The sequence below is a fragment of the Mus musculus genome, chromosome 17 (assembly GCF_000001635.26).
Source record: "Mus musculus strain C57BL/6J chromosome 17, GRCm38.p6 C57BL/6J".
Classification (NCBI taxonomy): Eukaryota; Metazoa; Chordata; class Mammalia; order Rodentia; family Muridae; genus Mus; species Mus musculus.
In genome coordinates this window covers 65,636,785-65,660,614 of record NC_000083.6, presented here as the reverse complement: position 1 = coordinate 65,660,614, position 23,830 = coordinate 65,636,785, and the positions used below count along the sequence as shown (strand labels likewise).

General features: G+C 47.2%; 2 protein-coding genes and 1 long non-coding RNA gene across 12 annotated transcripts in view; 2 read left to right on the top strand and 1 right to left on the bottom strand.

The window, feature by feature from the left end:
- Window positions 1-8,889, top strand: part of Rab31 (RAB31, member RAS oncogene family) — a 121,027-nt gene extending 112,138 nt beyond the window's left edge. The window contains exon 7 of the mRNA NM_133685.2: window positions 6,112-8,889. Coding sequence (NP_598446.2) covers window positions 6,112-6,209 — 98 coding nt within the window. The 3' untranslated portion in view covers window positions 6,210-8,889. The remainder of the gene's footprint in view (window positions 1-6,111) is intronic.
- Window positions 8,890-11,740: 2,851 nt separating this feature from the next.
- Txndc2 (thioredoxin domain containing 2 (spermatozoa)) lies at window positions 11,741-23,110 on the top strand. Of its 5 annotated transcripts, none has more exons than XM_011246354.3 (4): window positions 11,741-12,154; window positions 16,947-17,137; window positions 20,915-21,060; window positions 21,586-23,108. In XM_011246354.3, exons 3-4 carry the CDS (start codon window positions 20,931-20,933, stop codon window positions 23,085-23,087), a joined length of 1,632 nt encoding a protein of 543 aa, XP_011244656.1. In that variant the 5' UTR covers window positions 11,741-12,154; window positions 16,947-17,137; window positions 20,915-20,930; the 3' UTR covers window positions 23,088-23,108. The 5 variants fall into 5 exon arrangements, with proteins under 5 accessions (XP_011244656.1, XP_030105483.1, XP_006524049.1 ...); XM_030249623.1 differs by lacking the exon at window positions 11,741-12,154 and adding an exon at window positions 16,629-16,825; XM_006523986.3 differs by lacking the exons at window positions 11,741-12,154; window positions 16,947-17,137 and adding exons at window positions 18,338-18,638; window positions 20,246-20,464.
- Window positions 16,123-18,305, bottom strand: Gm35477. 6 transcript variants are annotated; one of them, XR_003952220.1, is made up of 5 exons: window positions 18,236-18,305; window positions 17,622-18,151; window positions 17,275-17,387; window positions 17,071-17,163; window positions 16,123-16,894 (listed from the first exon to the last, which is right to left on the bottom strand). It is a non-coding gene; the product is annotated as a predicted gene, 35477 (long non-coding RNA). The 6 variants fall into 6 exon arrangements; XR_003952219.1 differs by having other exon boundaries at window positions 17,275-17,797; window positions 18,041-18,151; window positions 18,236-18,301; XR_003952221.1 differs by having other exon boundaries at window positions 18,041-18,151; window positions 18,236-18,295.
- Window positions 23,111-23,830: the final 720 nt, after the last annotated feature.

The following is a 23,830-nucleotide window of genomic DNA, read 5'->3' as shown; positions in this document are numbered from 1 at the left end:
AGAGATTTTCCTGCTTCTGCCTCTCTAGTGTGGTGATGGGAGGCTTGCACTGCCATGCCCAGATAAACTTGAAGAAAAATAGAAATCAGTGCTTTAAACAAAGTCTTGGGCTGGAGAGATGGCTCAGTGGTTAAGAGCACTGACCTCTTTTCCAGAGGTCCTGAGTTCAATTCCCAGCAACCACATGGTGGCTCACAACCATCTGTAATGGGGTCTGGATGGCCTCCTCTGGTGTGTCTGAAGAGAGCAATGGTGGTAAACTCATATGTATAAAATAAATAAGGAGGAGGAGGAGAAAACAATAAAATCTTAAGGGAAAGTTTAAATTCTGATTATTTAAAGTAAAAATTCATGCCAGATGTGGCAGCGCATGTCTCTAATACCAATATCTGTCTCGATAAATAAATAAATAAATCAAAGCCAGGATGGGCTTGGTGGCAAGTAACAATTCCAGCACTCAGGAGGCAGGGCAGAAAAAAAAAAAGTAAAATAAAGTGATAAAGTACAAGAAAAAAAAAAAAAAGAAAACAGGGAGAGATAGGGCAGTGAAATGACTGTGTGACATTGTAATGATGGACACATGCCATCAGACACTCATCAACAGCCACAGAGTATATAACTGAGAGAACCCTCTGCAAAAACTGAAGGCTGTAGGTAGCCATAGTGGGTTCATATGAGCTCATCTGTCGGAACTGGCATTTTATACTAATGCAAGACCGTAACAACAGGAGCTTAGAGATATAGACAAGAGACATGCAGGAACTAAATTGCTCAATTTTCTTTGTAAACCAAAAAAATTATTTTAGAAAAGATTTATCAGTTTCCAAAGGGAGCAGGGTGCGGGGTGACGGGGGAAGCTTTTTTTTTTTTTTTTTTTTTATAGCAAAAGTCTTTCTATTGGTGTCACTCCTGTCAACATCTGATTGAAGTCACTGGGTTGGCAGCCAATTGGAGCAGCTTTCTTCTTTATGTTCTCTTCTTTGGCTTTTGCTGCATGGACATTTTTTTCTAATCTTTCTTTTTTGGTTAAAATCAGGATATACGTTTGATATTTGTTATGGGATTTTGAACGAAGTGTGTTCTTGTGGTTAACTTTCATTTATGTATTTTCCAGTGTTGGGTTTAAAGCCATGCTAGGCAAGCACTCTACTCTGCAGCTACATCCTTCTCTGGTCTTAGACTCTTTTAGCTTCCAGATCTGGGGGTTGGGGGTTGAGGTCTCTACTTTCAACTTCTCATTTCTATCCAGTTGTCAGGTCTTACCTGGCTTCTCCTCGCAGATCTCTTTGCCCCTCTTCCTTCTGTCTTCTCTAGTTTCTCTTGTTCTCGCCATCTTGGGCCTGAGATGTCTATGGGTTTTCTTGCCAAGGGCACCATCTATCTCCTGGTCTATTCTAGTCCTTTATAGCATCCAAGCTTGCTCCCCAGGTCAGAATCTTTATCCTAATAGTAAACGTTTCCTAAGGGCCAGGTGTGGTGGTATGCACTTTGATTCTAGCATTCCTGTAGAGATAGGTGGATCTCTGGGATTTTGTGGCCAGCCTGGTCTACACAGTGAGTTCCAAGACAATCATGACTACATAGAAAGACCATGTCTGAAGAGGAAACCAACAAAAGGAAACATTTTTTTCAGGTGGGGCCATCTAATCTCTGTGATAGTAACTGTGAGGACAATTGCTAGGAGTGACCTCTCTGCTCATGGATGAGCCATGTTCCACAGACTCCCTATCCCTAAGGCAGACTCATTGAGGCCGTTGTCAAGAGTTGAGTCCTGGCAAGCCCTAGCAAACTCGATCAGGCCCCCAATCTGGGTGCTATGGAGAGTCAAGATCAGAAATGGTCATATAGCAATTTCTAGACACACTTGACACTGAAGGAAAGGGCCAAGCCACTGGAGAATGGGGAGAAAGAGGAGACTGTTGCAGAGCAGTTGGAGTACACAGGAAGTGGTTGCCAGAGCACAGCAGCCATGAGCAGCTGCAGGGAAACATGGTGCTTTACTCTGTGTGTGTGTTAGGGTGGCTGCCCTCGACGAGCTGGCCTAACTCATAGGTTTGGAATTTATTTCCACATTTTGCATTCCTGCTGAAATGTTTGTAGACCATGCTTTTCTCCTGAACAGACAACTTTCAGGAGAACTGGGTGGTGGTGTGTGTGTGGGGGTACATCCTTTTAAACTTCTCCCCAAGAGAATCTTATACAATCCAAACTGTTAAACACGCTGGGCTTGGATTCATGTTCAAGAACAGCTTGTTGTGGAGGTGGCATGGCCGAGGGAAATTCTGTAGGAATAGAAACATCCAGAGGACACTTCAAGCCTGTCCAGATGTCATCATGCGTTCTAGCTCAATCCTGCGTCCAGGTAAATACGACCCCATGTTCCGGGCACATCTCCTTGGTGCAGAACGCTGTGGCCGCTTTCCAGAACCATTCTTTTGTTTGAGAACAGTTATTCAACAAGTTCTGAATGCCTCGGAGCACAGCACACTGTGGGGAGTTTCCACAGTGTTGTTTGCTTAGCTCTTGAAGGGTGCTCGTGAGGACTCAGCTCTTTTCTGTCCCTGCTTTAGAGTGGGCACCTTCAGTTCCTCATGCTGTTTGATGTTGGAGCTTAGTGATGTTCCCAAGTAAAGTGGTCTCTAGACAAACAGGATTCCCTTCTCCTGACTGAACCTTGAGACTCAACCATGCCTCCTGGCCATGAACACTGGGCATTTCTTCCCATGCAAAGACCACCTGGCCCTGGCCAGTACCCGCTGCTACCAGGAATCCCCGTTATTGTCCTGAGTCCCTTACACATTAGTGATGCCGTATACACAGGGCGGGAGTTGTCAGGTTTCCTGTCTCACATGCTCTATAAGTGAAGGAAGAATGGCGCAGGGATTTTACATAACTGGTCCAGGCGTATTTAACTGGGTAACTGACTCTCAAATCTCAAAATGGCTTCTACCTGAAGATAAAAATGAAGTCTGAAGGGTGCACATTCATTGTCCGCAGAGAGATACAGCAGTTCTAGTCATGCATGGTGTCAGTGGCAACCACAGCCTGAAAATACTAAATGGGAATCCCAGAAATAAAAATAATTCCTGTCTTAACAACTTTCCATACAACCTTCTGTTAGAATTGTTCTCATTTCTGATTGGTTACCATTACAAATCTCTTAATATGCCTACCTAGTTTACAAGTGAGACCTTATGTTAAGTATATATGTACAGGGAACAGTGCCGTATCTAAACAGTTGCCACTCGGTGTTTTCAGCTGTCTGCCTGGGGCCTGGTCTTGGAACATTTTAGTAGATTAAGGGGGTGTGGCATGAAAGAGAATCTACAAGGAAGAAGTTAAAATGGCTGGAAGCCTTTCCCCACTCACAACACAAGTGGGAGAAAAGCCCGTGCCCACGTGAATGACTTTGGAAAGGTTCTGAGTGAGACCAGTGGCCCCAGTGCTTCTTGCTCCACACTTTCTCCCAGCTCACTAGCCCTCTCAGGATCATCTCTCTCTTAATGAACCCTCTCTGCTTCTCTTGCTGACCATGTGTCCTTGGTGCAGTTTCTTTGTCCCTGGACGCAGGAAACAAGGCGCTTCCGTGGGTGCGTGCCTCTAGCAGCTCTGAGCCTATAGCAGGAGGAACTTTGTATCTTATTCTCACAAGCTAGGCTTCAGAGCTCTGAGCCTTCAGCAGGAGGAACTTTGTATCTTATTCTCACAAGCGAGGCTTCAGAGCTCTGGGCCTTCAGCAGGAGGAACTTTGTATCTTACTCTCACAAGCGAGGCTTCAGAGCTCTGGGCCTTCAGCAGGAGGAACATAGTATCTTATTCTTATCAGTGAGGCTTCAGAGATGTTGAAGGTCAAAAGCATCTGAAGGCCTAAGAAGCCAGGTTTGATGGCTGGTTTGAAAACCTTGCCAACCGTTGGAAACCTAGGAGAGGAGGTTTGCATATAGTATGGAAGCCTGTCGTGTACTTGGGGGACATGGGTGGGGGGGAGGGTAAGAGCAGGAAAGATGGAGGAAGCATGGACAGATGGACACCCTGACCTTCTGGTGTGCTTTGTTTCTAGGTTTCCAATATCTCTACTTCACTTTAATAACATCACACTGACTTACATCATCTTTCTTTGGGGCAATTTACATAGACTTATGAAAGGCACATAAAGGCGGCCTGGAGGATGAGTGGAGGTTAGCTAGTGTTGGTGTTCACATGAGGTAGCGCCAAAGTGTCTGATGAGGGACATGTGTCATTGTCACAGGTGCAAAAAATTGTAGGGCCCAGTACTCACGAGTAAACAATTCTTATCTTTTAAGTCAGCCATACTGTACCAGTCGGAATTATAGTCTTATCCAAAAAATTCAGAAGCAAAAAGTAAAGCCCTTGTAAAATAGTGTTTATCTACATGAGTCTGTAGTCTGACGCCATTGGGCCTCTGAACACAGGGCTGGCCTGAGGAGAAAACAGCGCTTTGTCGTGTGGTGTGACTGGAGTAGACCCTTAGGGCCGGGTGCCAGCACTTTAGTCTTTATTTGCAACTTTAGGTTGACAAAGTAGACAGGTTGACAGACAGACAGACACTCCTTCCTTTCAATTGTGACTACAGTTCGGGGCATGTCTTGAATAGAGAAGGACAATACTGACCATCCTGCTGTTTCTGCTAAGCTCATCTTGGGAACAGCCTACCAACCTTTGCATAGCTGGCTGACTGTGCAGGTTGGCAGACGAGGCTATAGAAACTGCTGCAACTCTCCATTCAGTCTGTCAGACGCTCACTTCTTCCGTTCCCCTTGAGTCAAACGCCAGAGGCATTAGCTTATCTGTGTGCTTGAGCTTCTGGAGTGTCTTCATCACCCATTTCTGCACAGTGCACTAAAGTCTGAGACCACACCTGGCCTCTTATGCCAAAGGCCTTCAGCCTCCAGGTCTTTTGGCTCTGTACTTGGTCCAAACAGGTAGCATGAGTTTGCCTTAGAAACAAAACAGGAAGAAAAAAAAAAAAAAAAAGGAAACAATGTCCCCTCTAGTCAGTTGTCGGGTTTGTTTGTTTGTTTGACTCTTCCATTGTAAAGCTAGCATTCCATGCTTTTTCTCAGAATAAATAGAAAAACAGAAGCAAGAGGTAAAGAAAAAGAGATTGTTGGCGGAACATAGGGTCGAGGATCCTCTGGAAAGCCCAGATGTGGGTTATAATAAGAACCTCCGTTTAGTTTTGACATGGCCTTCAGCAAAGTCACAGACGATGCTGGTGCTGGTGGCCATCCCAAGCCTTGCTAGGAGGGGTCCATGATGGGTCTCCGGTAGCAGTGAGGCCGCCTAAGCAGGGCACTTCCAGATGTCCCTGTCCTTTAGAGACACAGCTCTGTTGAGATGAAGTTCACGTGCCACACATTCCTCTCGCCTCACAGACACAAACCAGTGGCTTCCAGGACAACCCCGAGACCTGCAACCGTCTGTGCAGTCCGTTCAAATGGGAGCCAGACCTTAGGCTGTTGCTACTTCCGCCTTCTCTTTGTCTTTTTAATTTTTATTTGTGCTTACGTGCAAAAGTTAAAGTTCAACAAATAAAATAAGGTTGTTTGTACCTGACATTAAGGTACTACGTCCTGTGAAGTATGTCCTAAGGGTCTTGTAGCAGATGCGTCAAGGCCCTTCACAGAATAAGACTGCTAAGTTGTGTGTCCGCCCATGGTAGTTCTATGAGCGGAAAAAATAGATAAGTGCTCGCTCTTACGGTAAAGTCCAGTCCTTTTGTAGGCAGAGTGGCTCCATGGAAAGGCAGAGGGCCCTAAGTAATGGGGAGAACAGGTGGCTAAGCTGAGAGCCATGCCTTTTCCTGTCCCTGGGGTGTCAGCCCCGTCAGGAAGCTCCTGGTAATTTCCCTCAACCTTTTCAACATGAATTTGACTTCATGCAGAACTGGGAAGAAAAGAAGGGGAGGAGAGAGAACAGGGGGAAAGGAAGGTTGGAGGAAGAGGGGGAGAAGAGAGGGGATTGTGACGGAAAGGAGGAAGGAGCTAGCCTCCCCCCCCCCGCCCCCAAGTACTGCTATGTTTTGTACCCAAACAGGCTAGCTTTTCAAAATAAGAGAACTTCAGTCTTGGCCTCCTTTTTCCCTTGTAGGCCGCCAGATCCCACCCTTGGGCCCTCAGGAAAATGGAAACAGCGGCGGGATCAAGCTTGGGAATCAGAGCTTGCAAGCCAGCCGTCGGTGCTGCTGAGCCAAGGGCATGGCATACAGAGTAAGAAGGAAGGAGCCAGAGCCCTCTTTGTTGGTGTCCAGTGCACACACAAGGACCCCACCCGTGGGGCTAACTACCTGCCGGAGAGTGAGCAGCTTTGTACCCTGGGACACCTGCTGCAGGATGCTGAACAGGGACGTTTCCTGCAAAGAAATGATAGAAAACTCTGGAAAACTCACCACCACCGCAACATGGCCTTCAGTTTATGAAATGCACACAGCAAGGCTTGTACTTGCTAGGTAATAGATATAGTTGCCGTTTTTTTTTTTTTTTTTTGTTAAAGAGGTATTAGAAAAGTTTTAGATTGGTCCACACACCTCAGAGTGCTGTTCTTTGCTAATTTCCTATGTCACCTAGGCAATCTCAATAATGTCTCCAGGGCCAGGGCCTTCCTTTCTGGCCAGTTCACCAAAAGGCAAAGGCTATAATAGGAGGTTAGCGCTTAGCTGGCTTTGGAAGTAAGTCTTTATTAGTTTTCTGAGGGAGATCAGAGATGCACAGCTGGACCACTGCTTAAACTGAAAAGTGAACTCCTGTAAGAGAGACAAAAGTTGCATTAGAAACCACCATCCCTATCTCCTTTCATTTATCTGATGGACATTTTTCTAAGGTATGGTCATCTGTAACCCAACCAAATCAAACTAGAATGTTACATATAATTTTGGAGTGGTGGGGGCTGATGAAAAGAGTTAAAATTAGTTGCTATATAAGCAGTGGTGGTTGGAAGATCTAAATGGGATTCGGGGTACCCCCAAGCATGCACCCCCCTATTGCAGTGAGTTTCTACTTTTGGGGTGATCACTTCACAGAGCATTAGGAGACAATGTCATGATGTCACATCTGGGGATGTTTGAGCCTAAATTGTAGGGAAGACTTCTGTTAATAGCAGCTAATCATAGGTTGTAGCAAACCAGGCAGAGACATGTTACCACCCTCAAATTCTGGACCCCTAAAGGTGTGAAATCAGAAGACATCCTTAAACTTTGCCAACTTTGGAGAGAAAGGGTGTCAAACAGTCAGTGCCCAGTTCATTGACGGTGCTTGTCCGCTCCAGGACGTGAGCCTCAACATAGTCTTCCTGCTTCTCCCAACTTGGGAGCTAATTGAGTCCTAGAATACAGGGGATAGCAAATACTTGTCCTGATTCAAGAGAATCAAGACTCCTACATGTCCCATAGCAGGAGTCTCACTGTCAGCAAATGGCATCTGTATGCTGTGCCAGACTTCTCAAGACCATCAGTGCCTATCCCATGTCTCCAATATCAGCAGCTGACAGGATTCCCCATGCTGGCAAAGACATTCGTCCACTCACTACAGGTCAAACAAACAGAGAACGATTGAGCTGAAGTTGAGGTGACCTCTCTCGAGTACCAAGCTTAGTTTTGAATCTTTCCCCATTTTTGGGGGGAACCTTTTGCCGGGAGCTTGTATTTACCTGGATGACGGTCTAGATTTCCAAGCCAAATTGGTACTGTTCCCAGGAGAGGATGCCCCAGCTTTGGATTGGGTTTGCAGTGGTTGAGTTTTGCATGAACTGTCTGGGCTTCACCTTGAGAGTGAGCTGCCCTGGGTTGGATCAGAGAAGCATTGTGAGGGTACGACCCCTTGCTTTTCCCCAGGCTGCATGCTGTTGATGTCACAGCCATGCAGGGGGTAAGTGTGCACACGTGCCACCAGCCTGAGCAGAGAGAGACGTGGCTTGGGCACACAACTACTCACACCACTTTGAGCCTTCTCTGCAGGTAGGTGCTAAGGCCTTTGATGCTTCTCCTCTTGGCTTGGCATTCCTTTTGGGATGTTTTTAACCACTGACCCTCGACAAAGACCTAGACACGACAATTGCTCCAGACATAGGATGTAGTGTCCTTATGGCTACTCCCCAAATTCTGTTCCCAACCCCCATTTTCTTATCTCTCACAGGTGAGCGGGTTTGTATATGTGTAAATATGGTTTTTATGTCAACTGCACCTACATGTAATCCATTTTAGAGTGGCTGTGTTTGGCTCGTGACCTTGTGCCCATAAGTGAGGCACAGAATGTCAAAGGGATTCTTTCTCAGGAGACGTCCCCAAAGGACAGTGGCAGGGCTGTGCAAATGTTTTATACAGGTACAGAATTGACTCACCATTTTTTTTTCATTAAAAGTGGTATATTAGGGTACTGGATATGACGTCATCTTGCAGACTAACCTGCATCCTAGCCAACAGCAAGGGCTGTGCCCCAGTAGGAATCCCGTTCTTTCCTGAGGTTAGGTTTGGAGGATCAACATGTTTCCTCCGCCATAATGGACTCTGGCTTGTGTAGGCTTCTTGCTGCTCCGTAGCATTCCGGGCGAGGCGTAAGGAGGCAGTGGTGGTCAGCCAGGGATTCTGGCTGTGCTCATGTGATCACGGCTTTCACCATTGTCGTGACACCCAGTGACTCAGCAGTCATACCGTCACACAGACTGTCGCCCTCTCCGGTGTTTTTGTAAAGGGTTTCCACTTGGGCTGGACCCAGGTTTGGTACCTAGAAGATCCTTCTGCAGACACCGAGGACCTTCGCATCTTGTACTCTGTTCTCTGATAACGAGTTTCGGGTTGGCGCTCCTTTGTATCAATTGCTTTTGATTTTAACCCATTGGTATGATTCCTACTAATAAATATTTTAAGTTTTACTGAGTGTCCTTTCCTCATTACAGTCAGTAAGATGTCAACTTTACAAGTCAACTCAGAATAAAGAGAAGCATGCACCCAAGACCTGGGTGGGCTCTGTTGGCAGTAGCTAATTGTCTTCTTGGGAAAGAGATCAATGAAACAAAGCATGGTCACCTGATCAAGAATGGGCACATGATCAAGGCTGTGGGGAGGAATGAATGTATTAGCTATAAGGTATCACCAGCCATCTCTGAGCGGAGTGTGGCGTGCAAGGCTGCATGCCCTGGTGGAGCCACGCACAGGAGTCTGTGAACTCAGTAGCTGTTCACTGCACAGCATGGGAAATGGAACCATGACCTTGGATGAGTGAATAAAGACAACGGGGGCAGGGTATAGTAATGATTACTTATTGATGTGTGGATGGAAATAGAAGCATAAGACAGAAAAGCAGCAGCTTGTGAAGATTGTGAAGAGGTAAGACATGACACCAAAATCAGGTCAGAGGCCACAAGAGGCACATAACTATCAGCATTGTTTATTTGTTTCATGGTATAACAGTCGGGAGCCAATGCCCAGCCGGATTCCACATTCCTTTAATCCCAGCACAGGGGAAACAAAGGCAGGTGGATCTCAGTGAGTTTTACTGCCAGCCTGGATTACAGCCTGGTAGTGAGTCCCAGGCCAGCCAGGGCTACATAGTGAGACCCTATCTCGATAAGTATGTCTCAATTAGTAAATAAGTCTGAAGCCAGTATGACAAAATAACAGTATTTGATAAATCCAAAGCATATGTTTTACTAGCCTCTATATTTTTCCTGGATCAATCCTTTTCAGAGATGGGGGGGGGGGATCTGGAGGTAAGAAGTGAGGGTTAAGATGACTTTGCAGTGTGCTGGGAAGATCTTGAACAATCTCAGCCTCTCGGGCCCCACCGCACTGCTGTCTCCGCACCAGGGGAGCTTGTGGTTTCCAGCCTGAGCTTGTGCTGAGTCGGCGGAAGGCCTGGGTGCCTTATGTTCTTCATGGCTGAGAGGAGAGGCTCCAGGAGCATGCTGGGAAGCTGCTCTGGCTATACACAGTCAAAGGAAACAATCTACCCTGACTAGAGAGATGGTTCATTGAGTACGAGTGCTTTCTAGGTAAGCATAAAGACCTGAGTTTGGACCCCCATGCACCCATGGAAATCCAGGCATTGATCCCGTGTTCCTGTTACCCCTGCACTGGCGGATGGAGATAGGCAGGGGCTCTGATTTTTTAGTGGCTACATTGTTACTTTTGGTCTCATCCGGCCTTGGAAGGCAGTGCAATGAAGAGATTACAAAGTCGACTCTGAGCCCAGCTTCCAGCTCTGGTTTGTGGATGGTGGGATCCTTACCAGATTGAGTTCACAAATCCCCAGCGTCTTCTCATTGGGTGAAATGCATATGTCACTTGTAGGCACCTATGTCTTTCTCCTGGAACCCAGATAGTATCACAAATGAAGACTTTTCCCAAGCGTGGTCTCGGCCACTTGGCACTAAAACTAGACCTGAACTGATATACCACTTCATAATCATTCTGGCTATTTATCGGCAGAAATATTGCTGTATTTGATGACAGGATGAGCTCTAACTCTACTGGTAGACATATTATGTTGCTTTTATGAAGTTCAAGAGAAACTCTGGATCTTGGAAACATCCACCCCCAAGACATAATATACTTTCAGCTGTGGGACCCACCTTATGATTGTACCCTCAGGGCTAAGGAAATAAATGTCTGGCTTGAGTCCAATGCATAGGGTCTCCAGGAAAGCCCAAAGGCTGCTTTCTCCCATGGAAAGCACAACTTGTGACCCTCACCCTATCACCTGCCCGGAACCACAGGGTTTCACCCCACAGAAAGAAACTCTAGCTCTCTAGCAATGGGCAAAGACACCTTGGTGGTGGTGCTGTTCTTCTCTCAGTTAGGGGCAGAGCAGCTCTCAGCCCTTCGACCATCCTAGCTAGATGCCTGGTTTGGTGGTCAAAGCCGCTTTATGCCTAGAACCCAAAAACAGTCAAATCAAATTAAATCCAGGCAGCACAGTGTGGAAGGAGGAAGAGAAAGACTTACAGACCGCCATGCCACCCAAGACCTGTCCTCCAGTTCACAGCACAGGCAGGCCATAGACACCTGCTTGCCCACACACGACATACAGCATGGATGGAGGATGTCACCCATCAGTCCAGTAGCCCTATGACCAGCCTGTGGCGGGAGGCACCGTGAGTATGTGGTGGTCAGAGGGGGAGACAGACGTGGAACAACTTGAGCATTGTGAAGAGAGATGGGATTGGGGATTTGAAGGTGGAGAGGAGGAACCTGGTATGGGTGGCCAGCCTTCTGTGAGGTCCCAGCCGGAGCTGCCACTAAAGGCCATGTCTGAGTCTGTTGGCTATGCAGTGGCAGGGGTTGGTGTCAGTGTCTGTGACTCATATTACACTAGAGAACATGGGGATGTCCCTGGTCCAGGCAGCTGCTGGGGACTAGGAGGGTGTCCAGGGGCTGTGCATAACTGGTCCTGCCTCTCATGGATGCAGTGCTCTGGAGAGCTAGCTAGCTCCATCTCTCGGGCTGGCAGCACTCAGGAGAGCAGCCCCTGCACCTTGCCTGGGCAGCATGGTGGAGCTGGCCCTGATGGTGTGCTGTGTGGGTGAACTGACCCTGAAGGTGTATGTGGGGGAGAGCTGACCTCGACACTCATCTGCCATGGAGTGGCACAGGTGCAGAGGTGATGCACCTGTGAGGTGTTGTCAGGGTAATGCCTCCCTTCCCCTCCCCCACTTGCCCTTCATCACCTGCAGCTGGCCCTGAGGTCATGAGAACAGGAGAGCTGACCTCGCCTTCTGCCAATGGTGGCGTAGCCAGAGCAGTGCTGGAGAGCTTGCCCTTGTGGTGTAGATAAGGGAGAGCTTGCCCTTGTGGTGTGGATGAGGGAGATCCAGTGGGCTGACTAACTCAGCTCCCACCCAGGCCCAGATTCAGGGCTTTGAGTTGGCCCATCTCTAAATCTACATCATCTGTGAACTGTTGGGTATGTGAAAGGGCAAGTCCTGCTGTTCCAAAGCTGCAGGATCTCCATGACACAGGGCAACCAACAGGATAACAAGGAGTAGTTCCGGTGAGGATCCAGTATTGATGGTGTCACAGAAACCAGAGACCTTGAGCCAGACCAGTGACTCACTGCAATGAACATTTGCAAGTGACGATGTGTGGGCAGAGGGACACACTGTGGGACACTGGGACATACTGTGTCACACTGCAGCGTCCACGGTGAGATCTTTTCTATGCTTTGTTTTGTTGTTGCTGCTGCTTGTTTGTGTGTTCTAGTTTTTATTTGGGTTGGGGTCGGCTACAAGGGCAGAGGGCATATATAAGGGCACAGGGAGATGAGTAGGACTGGAGTGCGTGATATGAAACCCACAAAGAATCAATAAAACGTTAAAAAAAAAAAGTTCAGGTGGCCAAGGTACCAGGCAAGAATTCAAAAGCAGCAATCTTCCCGAGTAGAGAGGCTGCTGTGCTCAACCCTGCCCCAGGTGCCCCCCACCGTGTCATCTTTTGACTTTCACAATCTTTATGAGGTTGATGCTGTCATCTTCACTCTACAGAGGAGGGAGCTGAGACTCTAAGCTGAGTTGCCCAAGATCACAGACTGTTAAAACAAGCTAGAGGTCAAATGTAAGCCAGCAATCTTCCTTCCTGTCTTTATTCATTACTCTGGGTGGGGATGGTAGGGTCGGGGGTGGGGGGGGGAGAAAAAAAGAAAGGGCTTACCGACACGTTCTCAGGAGCTACTTTCAAATTATAGCCCAGTTTGTCCACAAAAATCTAAGAAGCTAAGAAGCGTGCACAGTTCTAATGTGTGAGGCATTTCCCCCTTGCTGTGCTGAGGATTGAACCCGGGCCTTTCATGTGCCAAGAACAACTCTATTCAGCTGCATCTTCAGCCCAGTCAATCTTGCTTGTAAGGAAGGATCCTGGGAAACGTACCCAGCATTCTGAATTCTACAGCGAGAAAGTAGGACAAGCAGTATCCACGCTGAGACCTATCCTATTTTGAAACCATTGTCACATCTCAGGGGGATTTTTTTTTTTTTTTTTTTTGCCCAGGGAGCTAAGGGTTAATCAGGTCTGACTGGAATTGCAGACTGGCCCTATTAAAAGGGACTTTGCTGGCTTGACTCACTGGCTGGTCTGATTCTTCCAGAAGGTCGGCGTGTCTTCCCCCTTGTCCTTGATGTTGAGGTAGAAACCACTGCCCATCCCTCTGTGACGTTCTCAATGCCTTGGAAACAGTGCATGCGCCTGGGTTCAGCCATCTAGACTTTGTGGGGTCCGAGGCCCTGACCTGCTGATAACCTAGTGCTCAACCTGGCTATATGCCAGTGAGCCTGGATGAGTGTTCTCTGAATCAGCACCCTTCTCCCTAGATCTACAAGGACCAGTCTCTCTATTTGTTTGAAAAAGAACCTCCCCCTTGTTTCTAAGGCCCACCGCAGAGCCTCTGTGCTTCCATCTTCCGATTCCTTCCACACCGCTCCTTGTGCCTGTGGATCCTCTTCTGTGTTTACACCTTTGCTAACTTTGATCAGCTGAAGTGTGGTGTCTCCTCTGCCCCCTCTTTCTTTTGCACTCACCCAATCATAAAAAGTGAATCTCGGTCCTGGGCTCACCCAGTTTCCTCGTTTTGTGCTGTCAGACAGTATTAGAAATGTACCTACCTCTGGCTTCTGGACCTGCTTTCTCTCCTCTTAGCTCCCGGACTCCCCCTGCTTCTGTGTCTTGGGCTCCAAGGTTCCCCTAGCTTTCCCCACTGCCCTCTTCCTTTCCTGGATCAAGCAACCTTCCTGCTTAAATGCAGTTATCTTGGGAAGGTTGATCTTGAGTCAACTTGATTGGACTGAGAGACATCTTGGAGGCTAGAGAGGCACGCCTTTGGCTGTGTTTGTGGGTGTTTCACCCACTGACGGATTAAAAATTCGACTAGACTTTGGTGGAAACTGGAAGTTCTGGTCTGCTTAGAGAAACCAGGTCCCTGGGAGTATGCCTTTAGAGGACAGATTGCTAACTGAGGTGCCTGTTTAACTTATCAAAGTGGACCTGGCCACCAGGTTCTCCTAGCATGCCTCACTCCTAACCTGTTGCAGGATGTGCTGGCTAGTCTTATGTCAACTTGACACAACTTGACACAATCTGAAATGAACAGACTTATAGAGACCAATGCCTCCATAAGATCCAGCTGTAAGGCATTTTTTTAAATTAGCAATTTATGAGGGAGGGGCACACCTCACTGTGGGTGGTACCATCCCTGGGCTGATAGTTCTGGGTTCTATAAGAAATGAGACTGAGCCAGCTATGGGAAACAAGCAAGTCTATAATCAGCACCCCTCCATGGCCTCTGTATCAGCTCCTGCCTCCAAGTTCCTGCCCTGTTTGAGTTCCTGTCCTGACTTCCTTTGATGATGAACAGCAATGTTTAAGTGTAAGCCAAATCATCCCTTTCCTCCCCAGCTTGCTTTTGGTCCTGGTGATTCGTTGCAGCAATAGAAACCCCCTAACGACTGGGCGTGGTGGCGCACACCTATAATCCCAGCACTCGAGAGGCGGAGGCAGAGGCAGGTGGATTTCTGAGTTCCAGGCCAGCCTGATCTACAAAGTGAGTTCCAGGACAGCCAGGGCTCTATAGAGGCTATACAGGGCTATATATATTGGTCAGGAGACTGAGCTGGCCCCTTCTAACCATGCTTATCCTCTCTTGCTTCTGCCTTTGTCACAACATGGTGTGGCACAAAGGTCCTGGCCAGGTGACCCAGCTGTGATCTTGGACTTATCAGATTTGAAGTGAGGGTGTGGGAAATAAATTATTTCATGTTTTACCCAGGCTGCAATATTCTACAATGACAGCCGAGAATGAACTCAGACAGACTTACTGCAGAAGGCGCAAGACGTGAACCTTCAAAAGTGGGCCTGCTGCAGCGCCACTCAGACACGAGCATTTCCTCAAAGCGTTCCTGTGACACCCCTATCAGTTATTAGTTTTCTTGTTGCTGTGAGGAAATACCACAGCCAAACAAAACCGAAGCCACCATGACCAAAAGGGACTTACTTTCTCAAAAGTTTCTTTTGGCAAAGTATTTCTAAGACACCGAGGAGAGTCCGTGATGGTCAGGGAGGCACGGCGGCAGGAGGAGGGGGAAGCTGCTGGGTCACATGTCCCTTCCACATGAAGGAGGCACAGATACCACAAGTTCACGTACAAACGTGAAGCAGATCAAGTGAACCAGAAGTTGTGGCGGGCAGGAGGGAGACCATAAGCCCTCCGAGTCTCCCCCATACTGTATCGTACTCCCTCCAGTAAGGTTATACCTCCAAAAGGTCCCCAAACCCCCAATACTGTTACCAACTAAAAAAAAAAAAAAAACAAAAAACCAAAAACTGTTCAAACAACTGAGCCTAGGGAGGGACATTGCTCCTTCAGACAATACACACCTTGCTACAAGTAAGATAAAATTCACCCACAGTGAAATGTCTAGCCAGCCCGTGTCTACCTTACCCCTTGTTCTGCCCTCCTCTCCATGGGACGCTCCTCCCTGTCTGCTCCTCATGACCCAGCCCCTCCCCCACCTTCTAATCATAGATTTGGGGACAGCAGGTTCACATCTAAGTTAAGTTCAAATAGTACCATCGAAGAGAGCGATAATAATTTATACTAATAAGCACAACATGCCTAGCATTAAAATGTCAGTTTTATCCTTTCCCCTCTTCTATCAAAATGAGTCAGGTATTACCTCGGAGGGGCAAAAGGCAGGGGAGGGGAGGAACTCACAAGACACAGGCATTTCAGTCAGTCCTACTGTACAAGTTGTCTCTGAGCATCTGGGGTACCGCACACTGTGCAAGAGGCTAGGGCCACCAAGGCTTGTCCTCAGCCCCAAGCAGCTTATGTTTGGACAGAAGAGGAAGGACTTAGACCACATGATTCCCACACCATCCAGTGAGTGGTTGGATGGGAGGGCTGAGGGGCTGGGACCGTGCCCTGGTTGGTGGCATTTTAGACATTTTTTTTACTTTATACATTTGCTTTCCAATGTTCTCCCTTTTTTTTTCTTTTCACCTTCTGTGAACAGTTTGTAAACGTCTTATGGGAATAGCTCCTTCCATCGCTCTGCCTTTTCTTTCGTCAGAGGTTGTATTAGTCAGGCTTCTCTAAGAATAGAATGATAGAATGAATCTATATATAGATTAAAAGGGGGGGATTTATTAGAATGGCTTACAGCCTATGGTCTGGCTCGTCCAACAATGTCTCCTGATGGAAAAGGACAAGAATTCTGTAGTTGTTTCATCCACGAAGCTCCATGCCTCAACTGGTCTTCAGTCTGAGCCAGAGTCCCAAAGACATAGGTTCTAATACCAGTGAGAGCACAGGAATAGGGCAGACAAAGCTGCCAGCAAGGGCAAGGGCAAGGTCGGAGGCAAGCAGACAAGTTTGGAAATTTTAGGAGGTGAGGTCAGGATGGTAGAGGTGGGGTTTGATGGCCCCCACCTGTGTCCAGTCCTGTTCTCTGTTCAACATGAACAAGGCTCTGCCATGGGCTCTCGCTGCCACTAAGCTGCTGCTCCACAATGTCTCTCCTGCTATGAGGACTGAACAACACCCTCTGAAACTGTGAGCCGACAGACCTTGACTCTGCGATTGTTTCTGACAGGCATTCCATCAAAGCCGTGGGAAACAGAACCAACACAGACAAAGGGGGGAGGGGGGGGGTCAGTGTAGTCTTTCCTTCCACAGATCAGCTTTCTAGTTCCTCTGTTAGGAAACTTCATAAATCAAAAGCTCACAATTTATGCCAGCTCGTCGTAGGTGAGACTAGTCCACAACACTCCCTTACTGAAGAGGCAGGAGTGAATTCCCAAGTGCTAACTCCAGCTTCCTTCTAGCAGGTAGCTCAGTGCTGCTGTCATGGCCCCTCGCGGCTGGGGTGCTAGGTACAGCTTAGATTTTCCATGAACCTGCATGAGAAGGAGGGCACCATTTACATCTGGCTCTACTCTTTCTTTCCAGAAGCCCAGAGGGAAGGAATACAGGAGCCGAATGCCAGTGTTCACCTCTGGATTTGATCTGAGAGGAAATCCAGAGGCCCCCCCCTCTGGGATTGCATCTCTGGCAGAAAGTGCTTGAAGCCCACCTTGGTGGTGGTCGTGGCAGCCTCCTCCCCCAGTCTTCCTGGAGTCTTGGCGGCGGCAGCCCCATGGGTAGGTCTGTTCTGCCATACTGCACACTGTTTGGAGACCAAATAAGATCCTTTCAGGCTATTTCATAACTGCCTAAACCTTCTTGTGCTTAAAATAGCTGGTTATTTGCTTCCTAAGTAAGACACACCCTGACTCACAGAAGGGTTCCTGGGCGACTGGGAGACATGCCTGTGCAGAAGGCAAACACACCACGAGTGGAATGGAAATTCTTCAGCACCATTAGTGTTTCGAGTGTCTTGAAATCCATCAGCTGCGAGAGGAAAAGGAAAACACCAGCAGAGCTCTGCCAAGCTAACACATGACCAAGATCCAGGCAGCAGCCACAGCAGAGGCCGATTTCCTCGCTCTCGCTAAGACAGTTGGATTTAGTGCAGCTTCAAACGCTTTTTTTTTTTTTTTAATGAATCTAAATCTTCCCCTTGAGCCTTTCCTCAATGGGATTAAGAAGGAGCTCAGAGAAGCAGGCATGACAAATTAAACGAACCTGTTAGAATTTCAGCACCCAGGGCTCTCTTTGCTGTAGCGACAGCCTTGTGTTTCAGGTTCCTCCCTCTCCCACGCAGGTGGGTACACAGAGCTCTATGGATTCACTGTGCCAGGCTCTCTGACCTCTTGCTGGTTTCCCTTGTGAAGTGTGGCCTGGCTTTGTTTGGCCCTGGGCTGAGAAGCACAAGCAATCCCTTGATGTACCAGAAGACACTGTCCTCTTTCTAATACAGTGATTCTTGCCTCTGACCATATCCCCTTTCCCAGCAGACAGGCTGCTTTGCCATCTGTAGGCCTCCATGGTCCATTAGTCTAATTGTTCCCAGCCTCACTCGGGTATGCGTAGGACGGACAGATCCTTAGCATTTCCCCTGCAGGCTTGTGTCCCCTACCCCACTGTCTTGGGCCTGCACTCACTTCTCTGCTGGGACAAATCCTGAATAGGCTATGGCATCCATTGTGGATGTGGATCTTCCTGGAGACTCCTCAGTGAGAACATCAGAGCATGACTTTCAGCTTTCAGGTTTCCTGTGGGCACATGAAGCCAACATCTACACTGATGCTTCTAGCTTGAGACCGGATATGTGCCTACCCTCTGGCTTCCCCACTCACAGCGTGGAAGAGAAATTGTCCCTTCCTCTCATCTGGGAAGCCTCATTGACATCACAATGTCATCATCCTTTGCTGCCTTGTAAAGCCCACATCCAAGGAATGAAGCCCCGTGTAACAATATCCCTTCTATGACACCAACAATTGTGAAAGGGTTGAGAAGCACTCAGCCCTAAATGAAACGCCTATATCAACCCTCCTCTACAAGGCTCCTGGGACCATCCTAGAAGAGAGGAGAAGAAGGATGCACGTGATAGGGGAAGGAATGCTGTGAGATGCTGTCTCCTGGCTGTGGCACTCACGGACTCACAGCCGCCACACAAGATCAAACCAGCAAGACCAGCCAGCGTTCCAACCGACAGCGCTAATCGGACTCAGTGGGCTGCAGAAAAGAGACGGACATGGAGTGAGGAGGGAAATGTGTTGAGATTACATGAGGAGGAGGGAAAGGGGAAGTGGGTGGGTATGATCAAGACTGGGGAGGAAGGAACAGAGAATGTATATTCTATTAGGAAAGAAATGCATGGGCTGATACCAGCATCCCTTTTTCCCTTAGTAGAATATGTTTGCTATCCAAGCCCAGATGATTACGTCGCTTCTAGTCAATGTCTCAAAGCTTCTATAGACAACATGGACATGCCACTGTCTAGACAACCTCTTTCATTTTGACTGTTAGTATATAGTGTGGTAAAAGAAACATAGAAATACATCTCTGTTAAGAATGCAGACCTTGGGCTGGAGAGATGGCTCAATGGTTAAGAGCACCTGGCTGCTCTTCTGGAGAACCCAGGTTTGATTCCCAGCACCCACATGACAGCTCGCAACTGTCCGTAACTCCAGTTTTGGGGGATCTGATGCTCTTTTATGGCCTCTTTGGACACCGGGCATGTAAGTGGTGCCTACAGACAGACCTGTAAACAAAAACCCATAAACATAAAATAATTTAAAACTTTGCCTTAAATGCAAAACTTCAATTTTCACATATATTCTTGGGACTGGATGGCTAGGCAGAGTAAATTCGGAAAGCAAGCAAGCGACCTCGAAAAAGATAACAGAACTCTTTCTGAAAGGTGTGTGTGCGCACACATGCGTGCCCAGGAGCATATGTGTGTACCCACACATGAGCATGCTTACTTGCACATGAGTAGTCTGCACTTACAGGAGGAGTGTGTGTGTGTCCATGCGCATGTGCATATGTGTATGTGCGTGTGCATGCACATGTACAAGAGCAAGCATGCGCTTTGTGTTGCTAAAGATGGAACCTAGTGCTAGGCAAGTTATACGATTGAGCTTCACCCCAGCCTGTGGAAAGGTAATTCGGTTGTAGTTATGCCTAGTGAGGTACACATGGCTGATCCAACTGGGACTAGCCACAAGGCAGAAGGTAGGAGGATGGTGACACATGAGGAGGGCTTATGGAGGAGGGAAAAGACAGTCCAGCAGGAGATACATATTTGCTATCATGTGATACTTCTCAGAGGCAATGCTTAGGAGAAAGCTACAGTGAGTACTGTAGTTTGTTCTCAAGTGTTTGTGAGTTGGAAGCTTCTAGTATAGGAATGCTGAGAGGTGACCTAGTGTCTTCGGGGGATCGTCCTTCAGGAGGGACTAAGGAGGTTCTCCAGGGAGCCTAAGTAAGTTGTAAGAAAGTACTAGTTAGTTTCATTTCAACTTGACACTACTGGAGTCATCTCAGAGGGAGATTCCCCAGTTGAAAAACTACATGTGGGAGATTGGGCTGTGGACAAGCCTGTGGGGGCACTTTCTTAATTAGTAATTGATGTAGGAGGCCCCAGCCCACGGTGGGTGATATCACCTCTGGGCTAGTGGTCCTGGGTTCTATGAGAAAGGAGGTTGAGCAAACCATGAGAACAAGCCAGTGAGCAGCACGTCTCCATGGTCTCTGCATCAGCTCCAGCCTCCAGGATGCTACCCAGTTTAAGTCCCTGCCTTGACTTTTCTCAGTGGACTGATTAAGGATGTGTAAGCCAAATAAGCCTTTTTCCTTCCCAGATGCTCTTGGTCATGGAGTGTGATCACAGCAAGAGTAACCCTGACTAGGGCAGAGTATGTATAGCTCTTCTCCATGCTCTGGCTTCCTATGTCGTTATGTGATCTTGTTTCTGCTTCCTTTATCGTTGGGACCTCATCTCCATGATGAATCCGTCATGAGAGCCAAAGAGATGCCGATGACATTCAAGAACTCAGAGCTAAAAAAATATGTCTTTATAGGTACATAATAGCTTCAGTTATTTTGTTATGGTAATAGAAAAAGGGAATAACATAACTAATGAGTCATAAAGAGAAATCTGGGGTGAGAGAACACTGGATAAAAATTATAAGAAAGTTGGTTTATTTTCCTGGTGTAGGCAGACCATTTGGCAAAGAGTCCAGGGTGATATCTGAGCATGGGCTTTGAACCTTGACCTAGCCTAGCTGTGTAACTTCTCTAAGGCTCAGTGTCCCCATCTCCAAGGTGCTGATCACAATGCATCTTACCTCAGTGGTTGGTTGTACTTGAGGGAATAATGCCTGCTTATACATCCACAGCCTCACACAACATAACTACCAGCCCTGAGGCTGCCTCAAAGCTCTCAAAGTCCACTGTTGGGGGTCCTGGTTGGGAGCATCAGCTGTGGAGTGCTGCCTGAGTATTAAGTAGTTAGTGTATTTTGTTCTTAGCTTGGCCATAGAAGAAATGTTTAAGAAGGACAAACAAAAGAATAAGGACAAGGGGCTGGACATGAACAGTGTTCAAGCAGGAGCTCCTGAAGAGTCGGACATGACACTCAACAACGGAGGAAAAGCAAATGAAAGGGGCAGCAACGGTAAGACGAGAAGGGGGTGGGGTTGCCTTGGGGAGCCCTGAATGTAGGGAGCAGGTGGCAGTGTTAAATCAAGAAAGGAACATTGTTCTTAAAGCAAGAATTATAACATGAAAGACATATGTCATTGCTGATGCTTGGCTGTCTGATGAGTGACATAACTTAGATCTGTACACCATTCATCAGATGCCTTCATGGTCTCTCTAAGAATAAGTCTTCTGGGGCTGGAGAGATGGCTCAGTGGTGAAGAACACTGACTGCTGTTTCAGAGGTCCTGAGTTCAATTCCCAGCAACCACATGGTGGCTCACAACCATCTGTAACGGGATCTGATGCTCTCTTTTGGTGGGTCTGAGACAGCTACAGTGTATTCATATTTCACACACACACACACACTCTTACACATTACAATCTTTTAAAATGTTTAAAAAAAAAGAATGTCTTCCTTGGTGTAGGTAGTCAATCTTTTGTTTCTTTTCTTTTTTTTTGCATTTTGATTTAATTGATTAATTTTGTTATTGTTATTCAGAAAATCCATTACAGGCTTTATCCAAAAATGAGGCTTTTCTGGTCCCAGAGTTCTTGGATACAGCCCAGTCCAAAGAGAAGGCCATTGCTTCCAAGGTCAGCAATACACTTCATATGTCCACAGAAGAGTCTGAGTTCCCGCAGCAAGTTAGTAGCACCCCCATGTTTTCAGAGAATACCGTCCATCCCAGACATGAAGTTAGCCCCAAGCCTTCATCAAAAAACACTCAGCTGAAACAGGAAAATATTTCTAAATCCTCGGGCTACTCCAAGCAGACCAACTATAGCAACACTCCCAAGTCCTTGGCAAAAACCACCCATCCCAAACAGGGGAGCACCCTCAAGCCTGCAACGAACAGCACCCATTACAGGGAGGATGACATTCCCAAGTCCTCAGAAGACATCATCCAACCCAAGAAAGGGGACAGGCCCAAGTCCTCAGAAGACATCATCCAATCCAAGAAAGAGGACAGGCCCAAGTCCTCAGAAGACATCATCCAATCCAAGAAAGAGGACAGGCCCAAGTCCTCAGAAGACATCATCCAATCCAAGAAAGAGGACAGGCCCAAGTCCTCAGAAGACATCATCCAATCCAAGAAAGAGGACAGGCCCAAGTCCTCAGAAGACATCATCCAACCCAAGAAAGAGGACAGGCCCAAGTCCTCAGAAGACAGCGTCCCATCCAAGAAAGGGGACAGGCCCAAGTCCTCAGAAGACAGCGTCCAACCCAAGAAAGAGGACAGGCCCAAGTCCTCAGAAGACAGCGTCCAATCCAAGGAAGGTGAAGTCCACAAGCCCTTAAAAGACAGCATTCAGTCCAAGGAGACTAAAGTCCCTAAGTCCCCACAGGACTCAATCCAGTCCAAAGAGGATAAAACCCACAGGCCCTTAAAGGACAGCGTTCAGTCAAAGGAGAGTGAAGAACCTAAGTCCTCCCATGAATCCATCCAGTCCAAGGAGGATAAAATCCATAAGCCTTTAAAAGATAGCATCCCATCTAAGGAGGGAGATATTCCCAAGTCCCCAGAAGATACCATCCAGTCCCAGGAAGAAATCACCGCGTCCGAAGAAGACACCATCCAGTCCCAGGAAGGTAACACTATCAAGTCTTCAGAAGAAGATGTGCAGCTCTCAGAGAGCAAACTCTTAGGCCTTGGAGCAGAAATAGAGACCCTGGAGGAAGGCTTGGTGAGAGTGATCAAAGACAAGGAGGAATTTGAGGAGGTGCTCAAAGACGCTGGAGAGAAGCTGGTGGCTGTGGATTTCTCAGCCGCTTGGTGTGGCCCCTGCAGAATGATGAAGCCACTCTTCCATTCCCTGTCTTTGAAGCACGAGGATGTGATATTCTTGGAGGTGGACACTGAGGATTGTGAGCAGCTGGTGCAAGACTGTGAGATCTTTCACCTCCCGACTTTCCAGTTTTATAAAAACGAAGAAAAGGTGGGTGAATTTTCTGGTGCCCTTGTGGGAAAACTCGAAAGAAGCATTTCAGAATTAAAGTAATCATATGTTCTGAGAACACTGTCAACTCGTTGATAGCTGATTTATTTTTAATTTGAAAAAAAAAATCAAATAAGACAAAAGTGTTCACCTAAATGGTTCTGCTTGTATATCAGGAACAAGAAAGCCCACCTTTTATCTGAAAGAATCAAATCATGGAGTGGCCATGATTTTTTTGTTGTCGTTGTTGAAAGAAAAAGGCAAAATTAGATATTCTCTGGGTGGAGATTGTTAAGTCTCACAATCTTTTTCCGTCTTGAAAAATCTTGCTGTTTGGATATCTGCAGCAACATTGGACATGCAGGCAATTGTCCTATAGAAATTCATACCTAAAGGGCAGTGGGAAGTTCTTGTCATGTATTTTCTGGTGCTCACGTGTCATTAGGGGTTTTGATAATAAGAAACTTCTAGAAAGAAAGGGTTGGGATGAGTTACAGGTCTTTGCTATTCTTTTGTATGAGGAGTGATAGAGTCCCGTGCACCAAGGCTGTTTCCAGTTTGTAGAGATTGGTTCCCTTATCTTTGCTCACAAAATCTGAGAGAAAACTCTAAACCTGGCTTCTCCGAGGCTCAGGTCTGAGAAATCACTGATCCCATGATGAAATCCATGCCTTGGTAGAAAAGGACTTGCATTGTCTCCTGGGAATGGGTTACTTAGAACGGATTCATGTTCTAAGGAGTCTACAAGACCGAAGCCCCAGGTCAGGTCCAGAAGTTTTGTTCTTTAAATCGTCTTGGAGATTTAA

What these genes read in the sequence shown, in the direction of transcription:
- Txndc2 (NM_001146002.1), top strand. An exon ending in AAATGAAAGGGGCAGCAACG is followed by an intron (nt 21,061 to 21,585) that starts GTAAGACGAGAA and finishes ATTGTTATTCAG; the next exon opens with AAAATCCATTACAGGCTTTA.